This window comes from Cololabis saira, chromosome 2 (genome assembly GCF_033807715.1).
Source record: "Cololabis saira isolate AMF1-May2022 chromosome 2, fColSai1.1, whole genome shotgun sequence".
Taxonomy (NCBI): domain Eukaryota; kingdom Metazoa; phylum Chordata; class Actinopteri; order Beloniformes; family Belonidae; genus Cololabis; species Cololabis saira.
Window position 1 is genome coordinate 44127531 of NC_084588.1, and position 25996 is coordinate 44153526.

At 39.7% G+C, this 25996-nt stretch overlaps 1 protein-coding gene across 2 annotated transcripts in view; it reads left to right on the forward strand.

Annotated features, from left to right (window-relative positions):
* The window catches only part of zgc:158464 (uncharacterized protein LOC791139 homolog), a 141634-nt gene that overhangs the window by 79208 nt on the left and 36430 nt on the right, over positions 1 to 25996 (forward strand). The window contains exons 3-4 of one of the 2 annotated variants that reach the window (XM_061746246.1): positions 19646 to 19864; positions 21377 to 21475. In XM_061746246.1, coding sequence (XP_061602230.1) covers positions 19646 to 19864; positions 21377 to 21475 — 318 coding nt within the window. The remainder of the gene's footprint in view (positions 1 to 19645; positions 19865 to 21376; positions 21476 to 25996) is intronic. The other variant, XM_061746247.1, reaches the window with a different exon arrangement.

The window sequence follows — 25996 nt, forward strand, 5'->3', positions numbered from 1 at the left end:
CTGCCGCATCATCCGCCTCAGCAGTGGAAAATGTCATTACACAGAGAGCTCAGTGATAAGACGCTTCCCACATTATTCCTGTCTGTTGTTTTTTTTTTATGATTTTGGGGAACAATTTTGGGAATATTTACAGTCAGTGATGAATCATGCTGTTTTCCTTTCTGAAATGATCACAGTGGATCACAATGTTACTCCGCAAAACTCTTTAATTTTCTTTGGCCGTAATGTGAAAAGGAAAGACTGACAAGCTCTGGAGAATCTGAGCCGAGGAGAAATGGGCCCCTCCTGTTCCTGACAGGATTCTGGTAGCTTCCTATGTCTCAGCAGGAAGTACGAAAAGTCAGACTTCTAAGTCTTTCATCTCCACACCCACAGGACTGGAAGCTCCGTCTCTCCCCTGTACTGTTTTAGTAGGCTGGCTGCTTCTTACACTGCTGGAACAGTCATGTTAAACTCTCCGCCTGCGTCTGTCGCGCATTTCACACTCACACTCAGACTCATAAACACACAACTGAGCAAAAAAAAAGACCAGACTCTCTAGTACGGCTGGGCGATATATCGAGATTTTAATATATATCGATATATTTTCAAACGCGATATGGTACGAGAAAATATAGTTTATATCGATTTAAAAAATATATAAATAAATAAATAAATAAATAAATATATATAAATAATAAAAAAAATAATTTTTTAATGATTTTGATATAGCTTATTTTGTGACAAAATGACTTGAATGTTTTATTTGAAAATTTGCACAAATGTTTTGTTATTTGCACAACTATCAACCTCAGTTGAAAAGTCTGCCTGTTATTGTACAGTGTATTTTAATTTAATTGTTGTGCAGGAAAGGGATATTTGTTTTATTTTATTCAAGAAGCATTTTTATTCTATATATGCAGGCAGTTTATTTTTATTTCATTTGTTTTATACATTTTGATATTGTGCAGACCTCTGTTAATAAATGTACCTGTGTGACATTTGGCACGAGGCTTTGTATTAAAACTGACTGTTTTTTTAAGGGTTTGCCTCAGAAAAAAATGAAGCTAACAGAGATGCTATGCTATAATACTTTGGGGGAAACCCCAATTATGGCACAGAAAAAATATCGAGATATATATCGTGTATCGCCATTCAGCTAGAAAATATCGAGATATGACTTTTGGTCCATATCGCCCAGCCCTACTCTCTAGTAAGTTCGTTGTTGTAGATTTATCCTACCATTTCTTCATGTGGCTAATTTCCCGTCAGCCCCGTCAGAGGAACCCCCCGCTCGGCTAAAGAAAAAAAAAAACAAAGCGTATGTTTTATTCATTGGAGAAAATAGAGGGCCCGAGTTAGAATTACACCCGTCAGAGGTTAAAAGCACAACTGTGCATAGCGGAGAGATTATGACTCTTCGACATTCAGCCACCTCACAAATGTGGAATCTGGTGTGTGCGTGTTCTCTGAAGAGAGAGCGGATGAGCAGCAGTCGTGAGGGAGGCAGCAGGTGCAAGAATGTGTTAGCAGCTTTGAGCAGGATGGGTCTTGTCAGCCCACCCTTGGCACACTGTTGGAAGATGGGGGGGAGGGGAGGGTACGTTATTTTTCTGGCATGACATGTCCATGGGTGTGCTCTTGGTTGTCAGCCCCTGGTATGTGCCTTGTGTTGCTAGAGTACATGCATTTGTGCCAGTCATCCCTGCCCTTCGATGCACACATGTTACTACACATCTCGTATTGGTGAGGAGGCCAGCTGACCTTTACTTAATAAGGACTTGTATGACGGCTGTCGCCCACACAGCTGGAAGAGGAGAGGAATCCAGAGGCTTCCCGCTTGCTGGTCCTCTTGAGCGGCTGAATTCCAGGCTAAGAGTAGATCCGCTGCCTTGTGAGGTTCTTCACATGGTAATTTAGACCTCCGTAATGTATAGTTTTACCCTTCACGGTGGAGTTTTGTGTGTGTTTTCCAAAGCTCGAGCATATGAATAATTATTGTTTAAAATGTGAAATGTGGTTTACCTTTTTATATAACGTGACGTATGTAAGGACATCACCTAAATAAGCGTTGGCAGTTCTTTTACGAAACCTCCTCGGCAGCGGCTCATAACCCTGTTATAACATGTTCCCCACCCAAGTGACAGAAAGGACTTCATCCTGCTCCACGGTTAGGCTTGAGTTCTCATTTTGGGAAAGGGATTTTAGCAGCGTAGTATGCATTCCTACTGAGGTTGATGGAGACAGCCAGACCACATGGAGGATGATTACACTCCTAAGGAAAACAGTGGACGCAGTGGTTGTTGGATCCATCTTTACTGCTTGTTCACCGGCCGCAATGGCCGACTTATTTATTTTATATCGTATCCAAAAATACCTCCAACAATTATCTATAATTTGATTATAATGACAAAAAAATGTATCTTCTTTGATTCATTTTGCACCTGACTGGCCACAAGTTGATGTCAGTTAGATTATTTTCTTTTTTCTTTGTCACACTTCTGCTCCATCAGTGCTATGAGCCACGGCTTGGCAATCTTTAAAACCTTCTCCACAACGGCAGCAGCACGTTATTGAATCTGGGAAGTGGATGAGGCAAAAATTACTCACTCAGCATCATCCAATTTTATTGGCATGAGTGTTTTTACGGGATTGCCATTGACTTTTAACTGCAGGGTACAAAGATACTCTATGGGGAATTGCTTTGCAACTCCTCAGCGAGCTTCCAGTCAGATGTTAATAAATCTTCCGCAATGGTGACACTGCCTTTTCCTAAAACAGTGCGCAGGCAGAGCGCAGCCGCAAAGCCGTAGTTTCATTAGCGGTGTTCTCTGTGACTTGAACAGTAAAAATCAGCGGTGTGTTGATGGATGTTTGGCACGGGTTCCTGAGTGACTACTGCTGCTTTTGTTGCTTCTGGCAAAATTGGTGACGAAGCCCACGTAGCATGCTGCAGCCACATGTTTGGGGTCCAGCCAGTAGGGAGGAACCACCAAGCCCACGCATGGAGCCTGCCACAGCAGACACTCACATGTTGTTATTACAAAGCTGATGAAGGGAGGTAAGGAATTTAACACTTTTTTTTTCATCCTCTCTACCAAAATGGAGATTTTTGTATAATAATATGACCCTGAAAGGACGATGAATCCAGTGGCATATCACCAGCAAGACCACTTTTACCCTAAATCAGTGTCTCCCAACCTGGGGTCCGGGCCCCCCCTGGGGGGGTGCCAGAGATCTCTGGGGGGGCGCAAAACTTTGTCTGCTTTGAGGATATGCAGTTGTAAAAATGTTAAATAAATACAAAATCATAATAACACACCTAATGGAATACTGTAATCCAAGTCTGTATAAACCTACTTAGAAATATATTTTGGTCATTTTAAAATACTAAGTTATTTATCAGGATAAAAACTTAAAAAAACGTATTATTATATCATTATTCAACATTTAATCATACTACTACTCCGATAGGTTGTTAAAGAAAATTTAAAAAAATTAGCTCTCATATTAAAAGAGACATTTTTCAGAAATATTTTTAGAATTCTGACTTTTTTCTCAGAATTCTGACTTTTTTCTCAGAATTCTTTTTATTTATTTTTAAGTGGCCCAGAATTCTGACTTTTTTCTCAGAATTCTGAGATTAAAGTCAGAATTCTGACTTTTTTCTCAGAATACTTTTTATTTTTTTTTAAGTGGCCCTAATACTCTTCCGTAGGTGACACAAAACGAAGGTGAGAAAAACTAAGTACAGGGTAAACCAAAGAGAAATGCATCAAAAAAACATAATTAATGTTCATTTTTTCAATTAAAGGCTTGTAACGAATAACTTTACTCTTTTGCTGCTAGTACGTACGGGTCGGGGGGCCTGGCTGGTCTTAGACACAAGTAGGGGGGGCTCTAAGGAAAAAAGGTTGGGAACCACTGCCCTAAATCATGTTGATATCTTTGGCTGGAATGATGTAAAAGGGCAGTAAAGAATTTCACATTTCTCACATGATTTTAAAAACAAAAAACACAACAACGATGCAATTGTTGAGAACAAAGCGGTCGTACAGGCAAATAAGACCACAGGACTGAAATTAGACTTCTGCTGCGGACGTATTAAATTTCCTGCAGAGATCACAGGGATACAGCCTTTAAAATTAAGTATGTTAATGGCTAACGCCGATGACTTTTTCATTACCAGCCTCTATCGGAATAGCAGCACTTGAACCTCAGGTTACTGAGCAGTAAGCCAGAAATCTTTAACACTAATACCTAGACATCATCAATCTGAAGCCCATAAAGCTTCCTCTCCCCTGGAGTGAATGAACTCCTCTTTAGTGGAAGAAGGGAAATATCCCCTCATTAGTACTAAAACTAGCTTAGTCAAGGTTAACGTTACATGTTTTTTCTTCTTTCTTCTTCGTCTGTGGGTAATCAGTTTTGTTTACAAGAGCTAATTTTCTGAAGTGCACCCCCAGGGTCGATTTGCATTCATTGTTCAGTCTTCTGGAGTTTTTGTTGTGTGTTTTGACTCATTAAACAAAATGAGCTTGCTTTTATGGGACAGCCACTAAATGAGCAAATCTGGAGAAGATTTAAATGAGGAAGTCCATTTGGATTGAATGTTTGAGTTTGGTTACATGCTGTCCTGACGCACCGTGTTGGCAGAGATTGTGTTTGCATTTCTTTTCTTTATTGTCGCCTACCCTCACACTAGATGCCCCATGTGATCAGGCTCAGCTGGCCAAACGTCTAAACTGACAATATTGCTATAAAGCATTTTTGTCTTTTACATAATTTTTTCTTGGAGGGGGGGGTTGTAAACTCAGCCTATGAATTTTAATGCCTTCTGATTAACAGTGAGCCGTGCGAAAGCTAATGAAATTTTAAAAATGCATCCTTTGGAAAAAATTATGCATCATCCCATGGTGTGTTGTCAAGTATTGACTTAAATACCAGCAAGGGAGCTAGAATTTTGATTTTGATGCAAAGTGACATATCAATCAAACAGCTCATGGCGAAAATAAATGTCATGGCTACAGCAGTGTTTTGAAAAAAAAAAAGTTTAATAAAAATGAAATTTAATAGTTGTTTATGTTTTAGCTGATGAGTAAATTCAGAAATGAGAAATAGCACGTGTAAAATATTTTCCAACAAAACAGCATTAAAACCTATTTTTGCTTACCTTTTATAAAAAAACTTTTATTGTTCTGTGGAAAAATAAAGTAAAACATGATATTTATACAGTAACAGGAAAATGCAATATCTGCTAAACTTGGCTGTTGAAGCCAAATCTTTCAGTTTGTGCTTTTGTGTGTGAAAGCGGATTAATCAGACAAATTATCATCTCCATGTATCTTAAAAAAGGATGACAGATTTTCAGATATGAACTTCTTTCAGACTTTATATCTGCAGTGTCCTTCAAGTTACAGCGGTTCAGAAGTGGGTCAAACATCTTTGAAAGTAAAATGAGGCCGTATAAGAAGAAATGATGGCTTGGTACTGAAGTAGAGAGTTTTGGTTTGGATTAGTGTGGCTTGTTTCCCCCGCAAATTGAGATGCACATTTATGTTCATTTCCACATAACACGGTGTGTGAATCTCCGTTACAGCCTGCCTTTGTGTCTTAGGTTTTTCTGAGGCGTTGCAGCTAGGTCATATTTCATGTGCCTTCCCTGCCCTGGTCCGTCCGCCCTGTCAGAGGGAATCAGGTTGGAGAGAGCTGAAAGATCCGACTGGACTTTATCAGAAGTTTCTCTCCGGGCTGTCTGATGTCTGATGTAATGGAAGCTGAAGAGAGCAGACACTGAACACACAAATACACACACACACTGACACACTAGTATGGTATTCTTGCAGACTCGTGCAGCTCACTTGGTGCAGATGCACAGAGACAGAGATCAGAGTGGGCAGACGTTATTTAGACAGAGTAGCAGCAAAACATCGCCATCATTTTGCACAGGTCAGCCTTTCATGTTTCACTAATGTGTATGTGCGAACTAAAGATGAGCTGGTGTAAACTGTGCCGTCACCAGACACCTTTTCCTTGGATCTAAATGAGTTTAAGCTAATTGTGGAGTCTCATTTGTAATAGCTGGACTGGATGGATTAGCGATACAATGAGCCTTGCCTTCTGTCCTTGTATTGTGACTAGAAGAAAAGCCTTTAAAACCAATTAATAAATCTCCAAATATGGAGTTGGAGTCACTTATTTAGCTGTTGAAGCATAAATCGAATAAAATCATGCAATAAGTCTCAATCTGTACTAAAGCAAAGTTTGTTTTCTGAATACTATACACCATTTTTAAGCTAAATCTGATTCAACCCTTTCAGTCACTTTGCATAATGTTGCATTACGCCAGTTATATTGTATTGCATATTTTGCTTATTTGAGCAATGTTTTTCAAATATTGACCTAACTTTTTTGAATAATTGCCTATTTTGAGCCGTAATCCAGATGTACTGCATCCTTTTATAGAGGTCTCTTAATGGATGAACTGTAACAATACTTCTCAAACATTTACAACCTCTCCTCCTCTTTGAAACGTTGCCAGTGCCTCCCTTCGTCTAATCCTCAGGTGATTGTGTGGCGTTTCATTTGCTCAGAAGCAGGGTGAGCGGGATCAGATCGCACACGCTCATGTAAACACCGTCAGCAGCTGACCGTTGTAATCCTGCCTCTACTGTATTTACTCTCGGCGTGTATAATCACGCTGGGAGTGTCAACCAAGAGGCTGTTGCTCACCAGAAGGTCAAAACAGCGCACATGTCAGGAGAAAAAAAAACAAAAAAAAGCACGGTCACCACTTGTGTAACTATTTGCATTGCCAAATCCCTTGTAGTGCACGTTTCCCCCGAGGGCATGCATGTCCTCTGGACTGGACAGGTTGGTAAACAGGTCACACTGGGGCTCCAGCAGGAGTAGCCATCGCAGAGAAAGGGAGCAAATCAATACCAAGTAGGGATGGGCGGTATGGACTAAAAAATGTATCACGATCATTTCTGGCATTTATCCCGATAACGATAAAAATGACGATAAAAAAAATACCAATTCAACTCCACCTTTTCGACTATAAATCTCGCTCTCAGATCCGCCATGTTTGTTACACAAAAACGTCATCAATGGGAATTTATCCTTTTTTCTCTTTCTTTCTTTCTTTCTTTCTTTCTTTCTTTCTTTCTTTCTTTCTTTCTTTCTTTCTTTCTTTCTTTCTTTCTTTCTTTCTTTCTTTCTTTCTTGCTTGCTTGCTTGCTTTCTTTCTTTCTTTCTTTCTTGCTTGCTTGCTTGCTTTCTTTCTTGCTTTCTTGCTCATATATTTCTTGCTTTCTTTCTTTCTTTTTTGCTTGCTTGCTTTCTTTCTTTCTTTCTTGCTCATATATTTATTTCTTTCTTTCTTTCTTTCTTTCCTGCTTTCTTGCTTTCTTTCTTTCTTGCTTTCTTTCTTTCTTTCTTTTTTGCTTGCTTTCTTGCTTGCTTGCTTGCTTTCTTTCTTTCTTGCTTTCTTTCTTTCTTTCTTGCTCATATATTTCTTTCTTTCTTCTTTCTTTCTTTCTTTCTTTCTTTCGGTCTACATTTTATTTCACTGTTTATACTTTCTATTATTGTTTATACATGTCATTTTATTTTATCTCTTATATATTTGTTTTTTATATTTGTATTGTGTTGCACCAATCCCCATAACAATTTCCTCGTGTGAAAACTTGGCAATAAACCCTTTTCTGATTTCTGATTTCTGATTTCTTTCTTCTCACGCACATGTATGTTGTGCATCGATTTAACGCAGAACCATAAATCAGCTTCACACAAAAACGTCATCAACGGGAATTTATCGTTTTTACCGTGAGATGACAAATTCTTACCGTGGGGAATTTTTTGGACGGTATATCCATCGTGAACGGTAAAATATCGCCCATTCCTTATACCAAGCTTTCTGGCGTCTCTCTATCCTCCTCCCCTTTAGCCTAAAGGGTTCACTTTTTTATAACAGAATAAGTATTGATACTCTCCGGTGCACTTTTTGCACAGGTTTTCCATTTTCCATTTATGCTTGATATAGCCCATAATAAGCCTGAACATTGCCACTAAAGAGCAGTGTGAAGGGCTGAATGCTTCCTGTCTAAGTGGTCCATGTGATGAGGCCATACACAGCTGGTACTCAGCTACTACGTCGCAACAAGAAACACTCTGCCTCTTCCCCTCGTTTGTAACTCAGTTTGAGGCTGAAATGTGCCTTATTGTATCTCATTTTGCATCAATCTCCGTGAAATGAGAAAAGAGGAAAGAAACTGCAACACAAATACAGTCAGACTTCTTGGCTCCAGCTTTTGCTGTGCTGTTGTGCTACAAGGAAGGATCATTGGATTATTGCACAAAAGAAAAATATGTATTTAAAAAAAAAAAAAGGACTTAAGCAGGATTCTTATTGTAAGATTTTTCTTATTTGCACTGGTGCTTACATTTGTGCAAATAAAGTGTATGGGGGTGTTTTATCTTCTTGGGCCTTTTTACAGATTCTTATTTGGTTTGTAATCCAAGGACAATGATGTGCTTGTACTGAAAGATGAGAAGCTCGGTTTCCACCAGCCACTTCTCAAATGATCTAGTCCTCTAATAAAGCAGACATTCTTCATGCTCAGCTCATCGAGGTAAAATAGTGATCTGTGGAACTGCTTTAAGTTCCACCATGACCCTCGTCTCTATAAGACGATTTTTGTAAAGGGCTTCTCTCGTGCCGTGGATAGGATTTTGTTTGTCATATCTGTCTCTTCTCTCATTCCAGCAGAGAAAAGTGGAATAAGCAGTCCTGACATCCCCTGGGGGATTATGAGCTGCATGAAGGTTGAGGCTGAAGGGGGTGCAAGTGTCTCTTTGCTGACTGTAGCTAGAGGCCCCTAGTCCAATAATGAGCTATTGACCCCCAGTGGGGTGGAGCCATGAGGTGGCTATTCATCACAGCCGTGTCCTCGTGTCATCGGACCCTCGTGTCCGTGCTCTGTGACCACCCCGGCAGATTAAGCATCGTGACAACAGGCACCCTCTGACTCAAGTGTCCTGTCCTTTTCCATCATTTTCAGTCCCTTTCCTTTCCCTTCTTTTTGTGTTCTTGTTTATCTCCTCTCCTTTTCCCTTTTTTCCCTTTTCAGAGCCAGTCGAGTCACATTTCTTTTTTTTTTTTTTTAAGCCGGCTACACACAACCTGAACTCTGGATGCACTCAACTCTAATCCACCACCGGTCTTATCTCAGCACTGGAACAATACTACAGAACCAACGCGGCTCAGAGCTGCAGGCTGCAGGAAAATCGCTCTGCTCCCCACAAGGCTGCGAGACTCTCCGCATCCAGCAGCATCATCCAAAAACCGCCTGTCACCCCCCTCACATTGAGTCATTCCCTCTGGTGTGGCGAGAAAAAGACGCCAGCTCTTTTTGGTTGAGCGACGTCCAAATAGATATCTATTGCTGACGGCAAAGGGGCAAAAAAGACTAATGGTATCTGTGCTCGCCCTGCACGACGATCTGCAGCCCGATCTTTTGTCTGCTTACTGGCGCAGCTGCAATAGTTAACAGTTTTTTTTTTGTGACTCGTGCCGGTAGAAGGGCCCTTTTCCAAACCGCTGTCTCAATTCATCTTTTGTTAATGAGCTATCGCCTCAGTCCTAAGGAGCTGTAATTGCAGTTGTGCTCCACAAAGAATCGATGCCACCATCCATGCAGTGAACATTTACATGGCTCAGGCATTGCATACGTTATACTCTGATGCAATACTAATCTCAGAGACTCACTCAACACGAGTAAATCATCCCTTCATAAACAGTAAATCCAGTTATTCACGAATTACCACCGGCGTTCGTCACTTAGTAATCCCTTTAATGACAGCAGGAAGCTTCAGTTTGTTTGTGTTCAGTACCTGACCTCCTGCTCCACTATTGAGCTTGTCTCCTTAGTAGGGATGGGCGGTATGGACTAAAAATGTATCACGATAATTTCAGGCATTTATCCCGATAACGATAAAAATGACGATTAAAAAAAATACCAACTCAACTCCACTTTTTAACTATAAATCTATCACCACATTCAGTCTTTGAGCCAAAACACTGCTCTAAAAGATACTAAATGCTACTAAACTACACCAATTAAATTGAATGATAAAAAACCAATTACATTTCTTTCTTTCTTTCTTTCTTTCTTTCTTTCTTTCTTTCTTTTCTTTCTTCTTTCTTTCTTCTTTCTTTCTTTCTTTCTTGCTCTTTTCCTCATCCTTCCTGCCTTCCTTCCTTCCTTCCTTCCTTCCTTCTTCCTTTCTTTCTTTCTTTCTTTCTTTCTTTCTTTCTTTCATTTCTTTCTTTCTCTTTCTTCTTGTTTCTTTTTCTTTCTTTCTTTCTTTCTTTCTTTCTTTCTTTCTTCTTTCGTTCTTTCTTTCTTTCTTCTTTCTTTCTTTCTTTCTTTCTTTCTTTCTTTCTTTCTTTCTTTCTTGTCTTTCTTTCTTTCTTTCTTCTTTCTTTCTTTCTTTCTTTTCTTTCTTTCTTCTTTCTCTTCCTTCCTTTCCTTCCTTCCTTTCTTTCTTTCTTTCTTTCTTTCTTTCTGGCTCATTTCCTCCTTCCTTCCTTCTTTCTTTCTTTCTTCTTTCTTTCTTTCTTTCTTTCTTTCTTTCTTTCTTTCCTTTCTTTCTTTCTCTTTCTTTTCTTTCTTTCTTTCTTTCTTTCTTTCTTTCTTTCTTTCTTTCTTTCTTTTCTTTCGTTTCTTTCCTTCCTTCCTTCCTTTCCTTCCTTCCTTCCTTCCTTCCTTCCTTCCTTCCTTCCTTCCTTCCTTCCTTCCTTCCTTCCTTCCTTCCTTCCTTCCTTCCTCTTCCCTTCCTTCCTTCCTTCCTTCACGTACGTTGTGCGTGGATTTAACGCAAAACCATAAACCAGCTTTACACAAAAACGTCATCCAACAGGAATTTATCCTTTTTACCGCGTGATGACAAATTCTTACCGTGGGCAATTTTTTTGACGTTATATCGTGAACGGTAAAATATCGCCCATTCCTACTCCTTAGTTCTGTTTCTAGCAGTACAGCTCTGTAGAAACATCTGTCAGCCAATAGCAGCCCAGCACTCTTGATCCCAACTGGAATATTTCAATAACTATGGATTGTATATGAGAAGTCAGGGATGAGCAGCTGTGATGATAATAGATAACAATGACTCACAATAGTTTTGTTTCAACAACTGTGATATTTTCCTGATTTGATTCTTTGAATGTGCTCTTTGTTTATATTGAACAGAAGTCGGTGACTGTTATTTTTGTCTATATTGAGCTGTCAAATGATGTGTGTTGATTTGCATTCTGCTTGTCTGCGTTTTCCACTTTCTTTTTCCATCATTCTTCTCCTCTTTCTACCACCCTTTTGTTTATTTCCTCTTCTGGTACAAACCAGCTTCACCTGCCTTTCTCTCGGTTTCAACATTTCTCCTCCCTGTGGCTCCATGTCTGTATTCATTACCAGTCTTTTGATTATTTTATTTATTTATTTATTTTTACATCCCCTCTGTCTCTCTACAACGCTCCTTCCCTTTCTACCTACTGTGTTTGTTAGTTTGCCTGATTTACTTCCGACATCACCCGCCTCTTTCTTGTTCTCAGCTTTATTTAACTTAGTACCTTAGGCTTACTTTGTGTCCTCATAAGGGAATAAATCTATATAAATGTCACTCTGTTATGTAAAACGGGTTTCAGCTTCTGCTGTCCACATAGCAACAAATGCAGCCTTACACAAATGCATTTTTATAAGGGCTAACTGCACAGTTCTTAACTCTTTATATGTTTGGTATTCAGTTTGTGTGTCCTGTCTGTATGGCTCAGAATACAAACTTGTTTGAAAAGCCATTTAGAAAAGCATTTCATCATTATTAGACGTAGGAGACCGAGCTTTCCGTCCGCCTGCTGGTGCCTCTCACTGTGACTCTTTGGTAAGGAAGCACAGCTTCCAGCAGAAATAGAAAGTCATTTCTAAGAAGGCTCAAACCAAAAATAGTGCATAACCCAAAATACTTTTCTCTCTAGGCTAGGCAAGAACAGATTTGTTCTGTGATATATATAAGCAGTCAAAGAAAAAGGTCGATCAGTCACTACAATAAAGCCACTGCAGAGATTCACTGTTATCAAAGTCTCTGACTGAATTACCCCATTTCTTTTTCTAACTCAGTTGTGAAGAAGATGTATTAATTCCTATGTTGTGAGGCGTCTGTTCTCTTTTTGAACTCACTGCAAGCTTGATGCCGTGTCAGCCAGAAGGAAGGAGAAAAAAGAGAACGAACGCTGTGGCTGTTTTTGTTATGTCTGCAGGAGGCTGATGAAAACGCTGCAGCCCCAAGACATGTCCTGCTTGCAGAAGGAGAAATCACTTATTCTGAAATTAAAGGTGGGAGCAAAGCTGCAACATTCAAAGCTTGTAGAGGACAAAAATGATTTTCAAACACGTCAGAAGTGGTGCAGTCTACAGAAATGGCACCCACCCTGATGTATTTTTTTTTTTGGTCTCTCTTCGATTTTATCTTGAGACACAGAAAACTTCAACAATTTAGAAAGGTGTAAGCTTAAACAGCATTGTTCTGCCTTTGTGTATCAGAACAGTTCTCCTGCAGCTTTGTGGCGAGAGCCTCCTCTCAGCTTAACTCACTGAGGAGTGACACTCAACAGCGGGCCGCCACGGGTCAAGGAGTAAACATCTTCCCTTGTCAGGCAGCTCTGTGACTGAAGCGCAGTTTTTGTGGATAAAGCTCAAGTTCCCGGCTCCTGCCACAAGATCAAACCAGCTCACACTTCACTGACGCGGGCAATCAGACGTCTCGCAGTTACACTGCCTTGTTTTATGTGGTTTGTTGGTCAAATCTGTCAAACATTTGTCAGAAACGAGCTCTGCAGGGCCATTTTTCACACTCACTAAATTTTAAGTTACCTACAGTATTTCCTCTTTCTTATAATTGTTTGTGAAATATGTTGGTATCACTGTATATTGATATTCACCTTAGGGCTGGGGATCGATTGAAATGTCAAGAATCGATTCGATGCCGATTCTTAAGATTCAGAATCGATTATCAAGATTTGATTAGATCCGATTCGATTCCGATATTGATTTGGGTTAGTGTTATTAAAACTGTTTTTTGAGCTGTTGCATGAATTATATGACTGTAGTTCTGCAACATATTCATACTAGTATTATATTGAGATTAAACAGCAAGTATTGGCAGCTAATGATGCTGTAAGGACCAATCAGCTCCCAGAATGCTGATAGAACTGCTTTCAGAAACATCGTGGGTCAGAATTACCAAACAGATCCAGGGCAGCAAACAGAGACGGATGAAATCGGTTTTATTTTTTCCCACATTCCGTTTTTATTTGTTCCATTTTCGGTCTATTTTGGTTTTTAATTTTTGAGTATTTGGTTTTTAGCATTTTTTGCAAATGTAACCCCAAGACAGTATATAAAGTAATGAAATATAGACAATTTATGCAATTATAACCTAACACTTTAATGTTTTCATACCTTTAAACATATTTAAAGGCAAAAACATGGCACCAGTTATTCTCGTGTCCAACAAAACATTCCTTTTTTGGGGATAAACAAAAAAATAACCAAAAGTTGTAATGTAATGATAACCCCCCCCCCAAAAAAAAATTAAAAAAATCTTTAGACATATGAATCGATTTTTAGGAATTAATATGAGAATCGATTTAGAATTGGGAAATCGATTTTTTCAACACAGGCCTAATTCACCTATCTAGTACTTGTTACCTGAAATGCTAATTCATTTCTTGAGGAGGAATTTAGATGGCTGAGCAGGCTGCTCTAGTATGTACAATCTGATATTTTTTGTCCATTATATTCCAGGGGTTTAAAGTTAACTGCATGCAATCCTTCACTATTGTACAGGAGATGGCCTCTGTAAAATCTAAATATTAGCTGTGCCGTTGCGAGCCCTTTGCTGCAGCCACTTCTGCCTCTTAATGTCTGTTTGGGCCGGAGTCTAATGGGGCGGCAGCTTTATCTATTTCTGCTTTACATGTTTGCAGCTTTGCAACTTGCATTTGTTTATGCATTTTTAAATGTTCTTTCAAAGGTTATTTATTTACTGGTCAGCAGCCATGGAAAATATGGGCGAGCAACACATCACGGGTCTGGATGATGATGAGGACTAGATGGCTTTTTATGTGCAGCAGGATGTGGCTGCCGGCTCGGTTGCAGTTAATGTTTGTTGATTTAATCCAGAGCTTTTTGCCTGCTGATGCTCTGCCATGATAGTATACCCGGGGGGGGCTCCTGTAGTAAGTAGAATAGGAGCATGCCTGAAATTATTGCAAGTAATATTTTCAAGGTTAAAATGTGTCTCTTACGCTCTCAGCGTATTCTTTTTAGCTGCAGGGTTGTCCCTGAGGTTTCTGCTTCCCCCTTTCCCTCAGCGCGTGAGTGGCGGTGGGGAAATTAATCAAAGATTACCAGCTTGGAAACCTTGACTCAAGAAGTTGTAATAATAAATAAATAAAGAAGAGAGGGGAGTTGTACATCAAGATGCATCAGTAGTCGCGTTGAGGGAGGGTGTGGTGCGTCACCCCCCCAGCAGAGGAGAGAGGCTGAAGAGAGAAGAGGCAACTGTGTTCAACATACAACCCTTTTCCTCAGAGGTGTCAAGTAACGAAGTACAAATACTTTGTTACCTTACTTAAGTAGACATTTTGGTTATCTATACTTCACTGGAGTAATTATTTTTCAGATGACTTTTTACTTTTACTCCTTACATTTTCACGCAATTATCTGTACTTTTTACTCCTTACATTTAAAAACAGCCTCGTTACTCTATTTCATTTCGGCCTTTAAAAAAAAACTATCCAGTTAAATTGCTCCATCCGGATAGAGTGAATTTGGTTGTGGTTGTTTCAGATGTTCTTGTCCAGTTTTGTTCTTACATCCGTTCCCTCAGATTCCTGCAACTAAACTTGGATGTACATTCCAATAAAGGTTAGGATAAATGATAACATGCCTCTGAAGTTTGACTTTTTGCACCATTACAATACTTATAGGCAACTAGTCATCATATCTCCTGCTCTCTGAAACACATGTTAATGCTCAATACATATAAGGTTCTTTAATATATTTGCATTATACTAAGATGCATTCATTTTCAATGGCTTTTGTCCTTAATGGCTTTTTTCCCCCTTACATTACTTTTACTTTTATACTTTAAGTAGTTTTGAAACCAGTACTTTTATACTTTTATTTGAGTAAAAAACTTGAGTTGATACTTCAACTTCTACAGGAGTATTTTTAAACTCTAGTATCTATATTTCTACCTGAGTAATGAATGTGAATACTTTTGACACCTCTGATTTTCTTAGACAGATTTCCCCTACCAAGTTTATTTGCGCAATAAAAAAATAGTGAAGGAAGGATGAAACGGGTAGAATACACTGTTGAGAAGACGGTAACGCTGCTGTCTCCGAACCCGAGCTTCGCTCTTGAGGGAGAGCGGCTAGTCTCCATCCACTGACAGTTTATTAAACTTAACGGACTTCCAGTTAAAGAGTTTTCACACAAGAGTCACTCACCACCCCGACAGCAGAACCCTCCCCTCTCCCCCCATCGCTTCTGTTCCCTTTGATAGCCTCAGTTTGCTTCTTTCGGCCTCTTTCGGTGTTATTTGTACTCCTGGAGGAGAGGCGCCGCTTAATAGTGCCACAGTCTTGTAATGCGAAGTCTTTTAACTGCTTAGATCAAAGAGTGCAAGTTTGCGTAATGCAGGATTACACAGTAATACGGGACCTGGCAGCATCACCTCATAACCCCCCCCCCTCCACCACCACCACCACCACCAGCAGCGGGTAGCTCCATTAGGCCTAACACTTTGCTCATTTTTCCGCAAGAGCTCCCTTGGGCTAAGAGGCAATTATGCAGTAGTGTGGCATAATATTTCATTCTCCTCACATTGCCTGGCTCTATGGTTGTGCTGGTCGCTAACAGCTTCATGCGGCCCAGGAGGAAGGGTGCAGGCTTTCTAACAACTTCATGTGAGTGGAGGAGGAGGAGGAGGAGGAGGAAGGGGGAGGTTGTGGTGTGGAAGAGGAGGAGGAGAGTTCTCAAGGGCATGATGGTTCATTAGCAGTCAGGTCTTTTTCACCTGCATACATGGAGAGCGGAAGAGCGCGCATGCATCTTAGTTTTGGTGCGGTGTTGTTAAGTGGATTTACAACATGAACGGAAATGTCACTGTGGAGTTACCACGCTGTTCTTTCTTTGCATGTAATATTTATATCTAGAGTCATATTTACACAGCACATTTCGTATTTGATTGTATTTTAAAAAACGTCTGCTTTCTGTTCCTCTGGGAGTCACCTCTTAGACCAGTGGTTCCCAACCTTTTTTCCTTGTTCCTCCCCTACTTGTGTCTAAGACCAGCCAAGCCCGCCCGACCCGTACATACTAGCACCAAAATAGTCTTTAATTGAAAAAATGAACATTAATTATGCTTTTTTGATACATTTCACTTTGGTTTACTCTGTATACATATGACTTTTTTTTTCTCCAATGTCACCAATGTATAAAATACGCACGAAAGGACATAAAAGGACATAAAAATATTTCTGAAAAATGTCTCTTTTAATATGAGACCAACATTTTTTTACATTTTTCCTTTAACAACCTGTCGGAGTAGAATAGTAAATGTTGAGTAATGATATAATAATAAGGAATGAAATAATTTCCTGTGTTTGTCACCAGTGTATAAAAAACAAAATATTCAAGACATTCATAAATTATTCCTAAGAATGTCTTATGAATGACTCATTCACAAATATAATTTTTACAACTGCATAATTTCAAAGCAGACAAAGTTTCGCGCCCCCCCAGAGATCTCTGGCGCCCCCCCAGGGGGGGCCCGGACCCCAGGTTGGGAGACACTGTCTAAGACCATGTTAGACGATAAACCTTAGCCGGTGCATGAGTGGAACTATCTCACAGCGGCCAGGCCACTTTTAAAGGTGTGTGTGGCTTGTTTGAGATTTCATTTGTTTACAGTTGAAAGTATGAGCACATGAAAACGTACAGCTGCAGATAAGCCTGACATCTGGAAATAGTCTGAAGCCTGATTGTTATTCCACGTTCTGAGAGTCTACGACAAAGTTCAAAACAGATTCTTTCTTTTTGTGCTGTTCCAATGCGAAAGACCCTCATGCCTTCATTTGTAATGCTGCCACCGTTATGACGGATAAAAAAATAGAAAGATTAGTAGCTTGTTTGTCCAGGATTTTCTTTCTGCCTCTTCAAGTTTCCCTTTGCTCTCTGTTGTTTGCTTTTGGTTGAGTGACAGATGCTGCAGAGTAGGTGCTGCGGAGAGCTTGGGCTTCAAACTGTGGAGCAGAAATTATGAATATTTATATGTCTCTTTTATCTTAAGTTATTCTTGAAGAATTTTAATGTTTTGAAATGTCTTAGGTCATTTCTTTATTGTCCAAAGGCCTTTAACTGCAATGGTGCAACTCTTCATATCACTTCAAACTAACATTTATTTGTTCCCATTTGCATCATGATGGCCCTGAATGAAGATGCAAAACCGTATTTGTTTAGTTATTTTTAACATTTTATATATACAGTATGTAGATGGATGGATGGATGGATGGATGGATGGATGGATGGACGGATGGATGGATGGATGGATGGATGGATTACAGCTCTGTTCTGAGGGGAGGTACGGTATGTGCTGCTGGGGGACAAAATATTGCCACCTTTCCTTTCCTTCTTTTCTTATTGCAGCGCTCACATTTTTGCATCACATCTATAGCGAACTGTCATCATCAGCCACACAAGCCCTGAGCTTTCCACATGTTTGCCTCCTGAATATTTTAATACTGATACTGAATTGACCAACAGCACACACCATAGCACAACTATAGTGTGTGTGTGTGTGTGTGTGTGTGTGTGTGTGTGTGTGTGTGTGTGTGTGTGTGTGTGTGTGTGTGTGTGTGTGTGTGTGTGTGTGTGTGCATAGGTTTACCACAAAGATAAGTTAATTAAACAGGTGATAACAAATGCAGCTGCTGCTGCCCAACAAGCTTCCCAGTTTCTCAGTTTATCCATCAAACTAAGTTAATTGGTAAGTGTTTTTGGGGACGTGGCACACTATACTGTATTTATATTCTCTATGGTCAGTGGTCCTCAACCTTTTTTCAGTGATGTACCCCCTGTGAAATATTTTTTCAGCCAAGTACCCCCTAACCAGCGCAAAGCACTTCTGGTTGTAAAAAAAAAAGACCTAAAACAGAGCACTGTGCCATCAGTAACTGATTTATTAAACATAAAAATATTGCTGCTATGCTTCAACCACGACTCCATCGTTGGTCCAAGTGATTGACAGGTGAAGCCAGGTGGCATTTGACAGGTTAGGTGGAAACATCCTGGTGTGGGGGATACTCTGCGGTTTTAGGATAATAAGTTGAATAGCCTACTCCTGAAGATAAAATTCATTTTATGAATTTAGACTTATATTTTCCTCAATTATTTATGAAATATTTATTTTTAAAGGATTTTTGCATGGATGCTACTTGTTAAATATACATATGTTTCAAAATCTCACGTACCCCCTGGAGTGTCTTCACGTACCCCCAGGGGTACGCGTACCCACATTTGAGAACCCCTGCTCTATAACACTTACCTCCATGTCTGTCTTTTAAGTTACCATATCAAGTTGTAAAATGCTTTGCATTGGCTCGCTTGTTCAGTTTCTCAATAGTGTTTAACGGCAACCGCACCGGGATGTTTGTGGATTGTTCTTGCTGTCGGTCACAGAAGGAAAATAATTGCAAACTTTGTTTTGTGTGTCTGCGGCTCAAATTTCCGCCTGCCTGATGTCACAGCACCTGTATCACCCGACGCCATCTAACACCCTCTGCTTTTGTTTTCTGAGATGCCTAGATTTGTTTTCTGCTGGTATTGCGAGTGATATATAAAACGAGTATACGACCAGCTTTGATTCGCTTCATCACAAGTTCATTTTGGTTCTGATTTGTTCGTGCCGCAAGTAGAAACAATTATTTACTTGACATGGGTTTTGTGAGGCTTTTCCCAGCCCATAACTGCATTTCTGTTTAACAATAAAACAAACAAAATCCAAGTCTTCCTCCTAATCAGTGATGTTGTGCACTTAAGCTGGCAAATTTATATAATTTCCTTCCATTTTGGCTTCATAATAAGGATACGTTTATCTGAAATTGTACGTTTTCTCACATCAATCTCAGTATGTGCTGTACGAGAAATATGCTTCTTTTTTTTTATTTAAACTTCTCCTGAAAACATGTTTATTTTTGTTGGCTTGATTTTAGTCCCAGATGTGCAAATTGTCAGGGTTTTTACCGGTAATTATATAAACACTGTTCAACTTTTTATATTGTTCAGATTTTAGTCTTGCATAAAGTTTATTTTTCTTAGTTTCATATTTATTGTTGATATCATTGACTTTATCTATGCAGTTGGTCAACTCCTTGTTTTAAATGTCCTACATAAATAAAATTTGACTTGATTTTGACACAATAATCTAGAATAATAAATGTGTGGCAACAAATGTATGTTCACTAACAGCCTGCAATGTGTGGACTTCATACATAAAGTTTTATTTCTAATTATTAACAGTCAGTCTTTCTCATTAATTGCAGAGATCAGGTCAGGCGGGCGAGGCCCGAAGGACGGACCCGTGAAGCAGCTGCCTCTGTACGACACGCCGTACGAGCCGACGGAGAACGGCGGAGACTCGGACCCTGAGCGATCACGATGCCCCAGAGAGAGCCGGCTACCCCAGGACGACGAGCGGCCCCCCGAGGAATACGACCAGCCGTGGGAGTGGAAGAAGGAGAGGATTTCCAAAGCATTTGCAGGTAGATACCGTTTACCCAGTTATGGTGTCTTAGAATAAATGTAAAATCCAATGATGTACAAGGAGAAACAGTTAATATGATGTGCATCATACAGCAAATGATGTAAGGATACAGTTCCACTTTTTAATTCAAACCTACAGTATATACAGGACTGTCTCAGAAAATTAGAATATTGTGATAAAGTTCTTTATTTTCTGTAATGCAATTAAAAAAACAAAAATGTCATACATTCTGGATTCATTACAAATCAACTGAAATATTGCAAGCCTTTTATTATTTTAACATTGCTGATTATGGCTTACAGTTTAAGATTAAGATTCCCAGAATATTCAAATTTTTTGAGATAGGATATTTGAGTTTTCTTAAAGGAGCTTGAGGCTCCTTTTAAGAAATGAGACTCTCTAGCGCCACCCTTCACCACGACGGCCGTCGGGGGTACTGCAGCCAACAGTGAAGCCGGCACGGGAGAACAGGGAGAACGCGCATGCAGCGTCATGTGACGTCACATCCGCAGGACAGCGCGGGAAATTCGGGCCCTGAATTGCAGCACATTTTGCAGCACACAGCCTGTTCAAGGCAACGGAGAGATACACTAGAGGGCTCATTCTTTTGGGTTTGGAACGCTTAATCTGACATTATTACTAGAAAACTTAAAACGTATACGAATTTTTTTCATAAATTCTGCCTCAATCCGGCCTCAAGCTCCTTTAAGCTGTAAGCCATGATCAGCAATTTTAAAATAATCAAAGGCTTGCAATATTTCCGTTGATTTGTAATGAATCCAGAATGTATGACATTTTTGCATTACAGAAAATAAAGGACTTTATCAGAATATTCTAATTTTCTGAGACAGTCCTGTATGTTGTTACTGTTACTGTTGAAAAATCCCTTCCGTTTGCTAGTTTTCCTTTCACACAGCTCCCACAGCGAATCATACACGTCTGAGTCTAGTTTAACAGTGACTGGATCTATATAAGGGCTGCTTTTAACACCAATCAGACTCTGTTTCTCTTTTGCCCAACTAACCCAGGCATCTCTTTTTTTCAGCTCTAACAACTTTTCATACAACCTCTGCCAGATTATGACAGTTCTTCGGCTTTAAACTCTTTGTTTACTCCCTTCTTGTTTTATCTCCTCTCTTAATGCCCCTGTTACATTCATTTCACAGGTGTTGGGGCTATTGTTTGCCGTTTTTGATCCAAGTCCTGCCAGTTTATACTAGGTTGATAAGCTGCTCAGGGAGGGGGCATGATTGGTTGTGCAGATGCATGTAGGTGCAGGTAGTCTCTGTGGTTTGAGAGCTTGAGCATGGCTAACACAGCCATAACATCAAACAGGGCTGTTCCTGGAAACACTGGCTTTGAAATATAAATATGCACCCCCCACTTTAAAACGAAAAATAAAATAAGCCAAACATTTTTACTGAGAAAAGACATTTATCACCAACATTGACTCTTCTTCCTTGGCCCATTTTCTCTTTATATACTTTTTTTCTTTTTTATTCTTGAACAGCTCTGCTTTGTTATGACTGCATTAGCTACGAGGGCTCTGTAAGTGGCACTGGATCAGATCCCCACAGAAGAAAGGACTCCACTTCTAAATCCCTCACAGGTACCATGGGATACTGGGTCTCTCTTTCTTTTCTTTTCTTTTTTTTTCCTTTTCTTGTTAAAACATTAACACTGTTGCCTGAACTTGTGGATTTTTTTTTTTGCAATCTTTCTAGAAATTACAGAACAGCCTTTTCTAAAGTTCATTAGCTGTTTCAGGGAGTGGATTAACATTTGATTTCTAAATGTCATTTTATCAAAATCGGGCCCACGGTCGGTCACTGAAGAATACTTTTAAAACTGTCCTAAATTTGAATGATGATGAAGATGCTACTGTACTTGTGTGATTTCCCCCAGTCCTTGAAGTGAACTTAAAAAGGCATAAGCACACTGAAAATGCTTCATATGATCCTTTCAGCTGAAGCAAGTGTGGCAAGTGCAATTAACACTTGTTGATGCTCAGAAGAAGAAGGGATGATGGGGTGATGGGTGCACGGGGTGAAGCGCCCCTCCGTTTCAAGAGCATGATTAACGCTGCTGTTAAAGAAACACTGACACACTATATGACCTCTCACAAAGATGTTTTACATGCAGCGCGGAGGGAGCATAGGAAAGTAGTTTTTACAACGTTCGGGCTTGGACTATTTCCCCTGTAAACGAGAAAGGAGAGACAGAAACATCAGGATTAATTGATTAGGACACATTAGAAAATTAATCTGACAAACCTGGGTGATAAGAATTTAATTAATTCCTTTTAATTACAACTTGAATGACGCAGAAGCCGATTACTTCTTCCTTGGTGTGCTGTCGACAACTTTCACTTTCAAAATAAATGCATACTCTATACTTACCATTACTGTTATATACTGGTATAATGTTATATATTAACATTTGACCAGTGAAGGCCGTCGTCACTCCGATTTAGTTCGTTGAAACCCTGAATGAGGTTGTGAGACGTGTATATTTTACACCACCTCATACGTCTCTTTTTTTTTTTAGTTTAAAACGATGTCTGCACTGAGAATCTATTGATGAAACACTTACAGGATAGATCCAAAACATCCCCTGTCTCATTAAACAACTGTTTTGCACTCAAACTGTAAATAGGTTGTCAGTAAAAATCATCTTCACTTTGCTTTCATAATTCAAAGAATTGCATTAATAGATTAACTATATTTCTGAGTTACTGCTGCAAAACAATAAAAAAATGTATGGCCTGAAGGTTTGTGGTAGTAAACTATACAGGGGACAATATAACCGCAAATCGAACATCGGAGACACCATGTAAATCTGTATGATTTACAGTTTGTGTCTTACATATTTGCTATTTTCATTTTTATTATTTACTATGTAAGATGTAAATAATAAAATATTAAAGTTTCATTTTTTTGTGTTATTAATATGTGTTTCTCTGCTCTAGATCCTTGTCACAGCCCACTCACTGTGAAATCAAATATCTCATTTGCATTTCAATAACGTCAGTTAGTTAAAAAGGATGAGAGGCAATATGCCGTTATGGTGCCGTGTTGGGTATTAAGATACGACTCAGCGTGAACTGTTTGAAGAATCAAATTCTTGATAAATTTGTACACAGTAAGAGGTACACAGCCACATAATGGACACCATTGTCTTTATATATATTTTAATGTCAAACCCTCAACCCTGTTTTATCTTAAACTCACTTTAAATTCAGTGCACACACAGATTCAGTCAGTGTTTTCACATTGATAAAACAAGCACTCGTCACCTGCAGTGATGTTTTTGAATACATATTCTGAAACACTAATTCCTAGCTGGAAAAGATGTTTTCCACAAAATCTGAGGGGGACTTGGAAAACACTTCTTATATCACGTGGATCATGTTTAATTGTAGCTTTACAGTGGTGGCAAACTCACGAATCACAATCATGGATGCAAACATGCTCACAGGAGTGTTTGTTGCACACCTGCAGACGGTGGGAATACTGTATCAGTCTTTTGCAGCCAAGACTGTTTAAAGATAGTATCATATCCAGGATGAAATCTCAGGGAACTATCTCAGTCTGCTGAAGGATATTTAAAGATACTTTTGAAGATTTCTTTTGAAGATTTCATGACAACTAGATTGCCCTTGTTGTGCCTGTCAGCAGCTGTGATTTGGAAAGATTTCTTAGGGCTTTGTCGAGCCGAAGACATAATCTGGGACTGTGTACGTGTTAAAGATCTTATGTGTGTCTATTAAATCGTCAACTATGTTTTCCAAAGTTTTGATCACTTCCTGTCTCCTCTTTACACCTTTGGCTGCTCTGTCTCCGGCAGAAAGAAGATTAAAAAAAGAGGAGGCTACATTCTTTATCCCTTTCCTTCCCCCGTTTTATTATTTTCTGTCAAGCAGCACTCAGTAAATGGTGCCCTAAGCAAACTTTTCAAACGTGTTCCTCTTTCAGCTCACCCCTCTTTTGATGGGTAATTCAATTCCCATTGAACACCGGAGCGTTGGCTTTGAAATGAAGAGCAAAGTCTTTAAGTTGTCTTTTAAATGAAAGTACTTGGCAGGTCTTCATGGATGTTTCTTTGGGGCAGAAAAAAAAAATCCCATTAGTTGAAAGGCATAAAACAGGAGAATAAACATATCGATGAGAGAAAGGCGGGATGAGCCTTGTAACAGAGGCTTGTTTCCTTCACAGGTGTCAGCGTAGACTGGCTCTGGATCCAGACATCAAGGGGCTTAGAGAAAGTCTCCCATCTTTTGAGGTGTGAGCCCACACCAAAGTGTCTGATCTCTGCAAGCATTGAAGATCCAATGTAAAGAAATGATACATTGCTTTAGTACTTAAGTCCCCTTGCGAGAGGCAATCATCCCTTCTTCATCCCTCCGGACACTCTTTTTACGAGTCATCCATCCCACCCTGGTTTTGTCTCATTGAGTGTGTGGTAGCAGCATTACTAGAGTTTTACTTATGTACAGGTGTATAGGGTAGTAGGCACCTGTATAATATCATAGCAAAGGATGATTATGACACTATTATCGTGTTTTATTTGGGCTTTGAACATGTTTGAACTGGAGTCTTGTTTACATCCCATGTGATTGACAGCTCCAGTTCCACTCTCTACTTAGCTTAATTGCGGTGATGTTGTAGTCTGTCTAGCAATTATGTCGACACCTTCTCGGATTGCAATGTGTGTAAAAGCCTGTCGCAAGCGTCTCTGCAGGCAGATGGCATTTTCTACAGTCCAGCTAACTATATCTCCATGTGGCCTCTAGTTTATCCTCATTTCATTTTTTTATGGTTTGTTCGAGCTTTGTAAACTTGCTGATCAATAAAACTGCTCACTGTAGAAATCAAAATGTCAGAGTTTAAACAAACTATATTCACAACTAGGGATGGGAATTGATTCCATTCCATTGAAGATGCCATTTTTGGATTCGGTTCTTTATCGATTCCATTATCGATTCTCATTTGGAGGAAGGGTCAGGGTTGCATTCTGTTTGTGCAAATGTTTTTGCATGTTGGTAGTATTTCCTCCCTTTGGCGAAATATCCACTTGGCAAGTATTGCAAGTTGCCCTGTTGCTGTCTTTTTTACTAAAATGTAACCAGACTTTCGAGCGTTTGTATCGCATGTTTACTATTGACTGCTACGTAACGTGCGTGATGACGTAATTCGTGCCCACTGGAATCGAAAAGGGAATCGTTTGCGAAAATTTTCAAATCCAAGGAATTGAAACACTGGGAGCCAGTTCTGCAGAAGAACCGGCTCTTGATTCCCATCCCTATTTACAACTTAAAGGAAAATTAAAGTTTCTCTAAACAAAGTGTTGGCATACAATGAAAAGAATAGCGCGATCTTACAAAACCTCTTGAGTAGGTGTTCTTTATTTTCATTTTTAATAAAGGTATCTATCTACCAAGTGCTACAGTACCTACACCCTTGCACCGTGGTATAATGCAATGATATAATGCGTGGTATAATGCAACATTGGCATAAAGACCATTTGTCTTTGTTAACAGATGACAATGGGAGCAGAGTAATGCCTATTCGTTCAGCCTCCCCTGTCTGCATGTTTGCCTCTTCACAACACTCGGTGTGCTGTTATTATTCACTGCTGGACTATCTCCTGACAGGTATGCAATGGAATGCAAATTCCCTGCCTTGTTAGGGTGTTGGGAGGCTGTGTACTCGTGGTTGGGTTAATCACTCATCCTCACTGCCCTCCACCTCCACTGAACACTCTCCGTGAACCTCTTTCCCGCCCCCCTCCTGGACATTCAGAAGGTGATGGATGAGTTTGGAGGTGAAGAGTGAGGAAGACGCATTAGAATTTGACTGCATGATAAGACCGAAATCAAGATTTAGTCTTGCCCCTTGTCTGTTTTGGCTCTGTATGCATACTTTTAAGTTGCACAACCGAATGTCGACACCCTGTCATGGGAAATCTGAGCCTCGTCACACCAGGAATGGGATTGAGAGCCATTGTTACTTAATCTCTTTGCCTTCTGTTACATAGGAACTCCTTTCACTTGGCTCAGGGCCAGCAGGGCGCTGTGCATTTAACACAGGAGACCTGAGACAGCTCTGTCGCTTTCTTACACCGGTCTTGA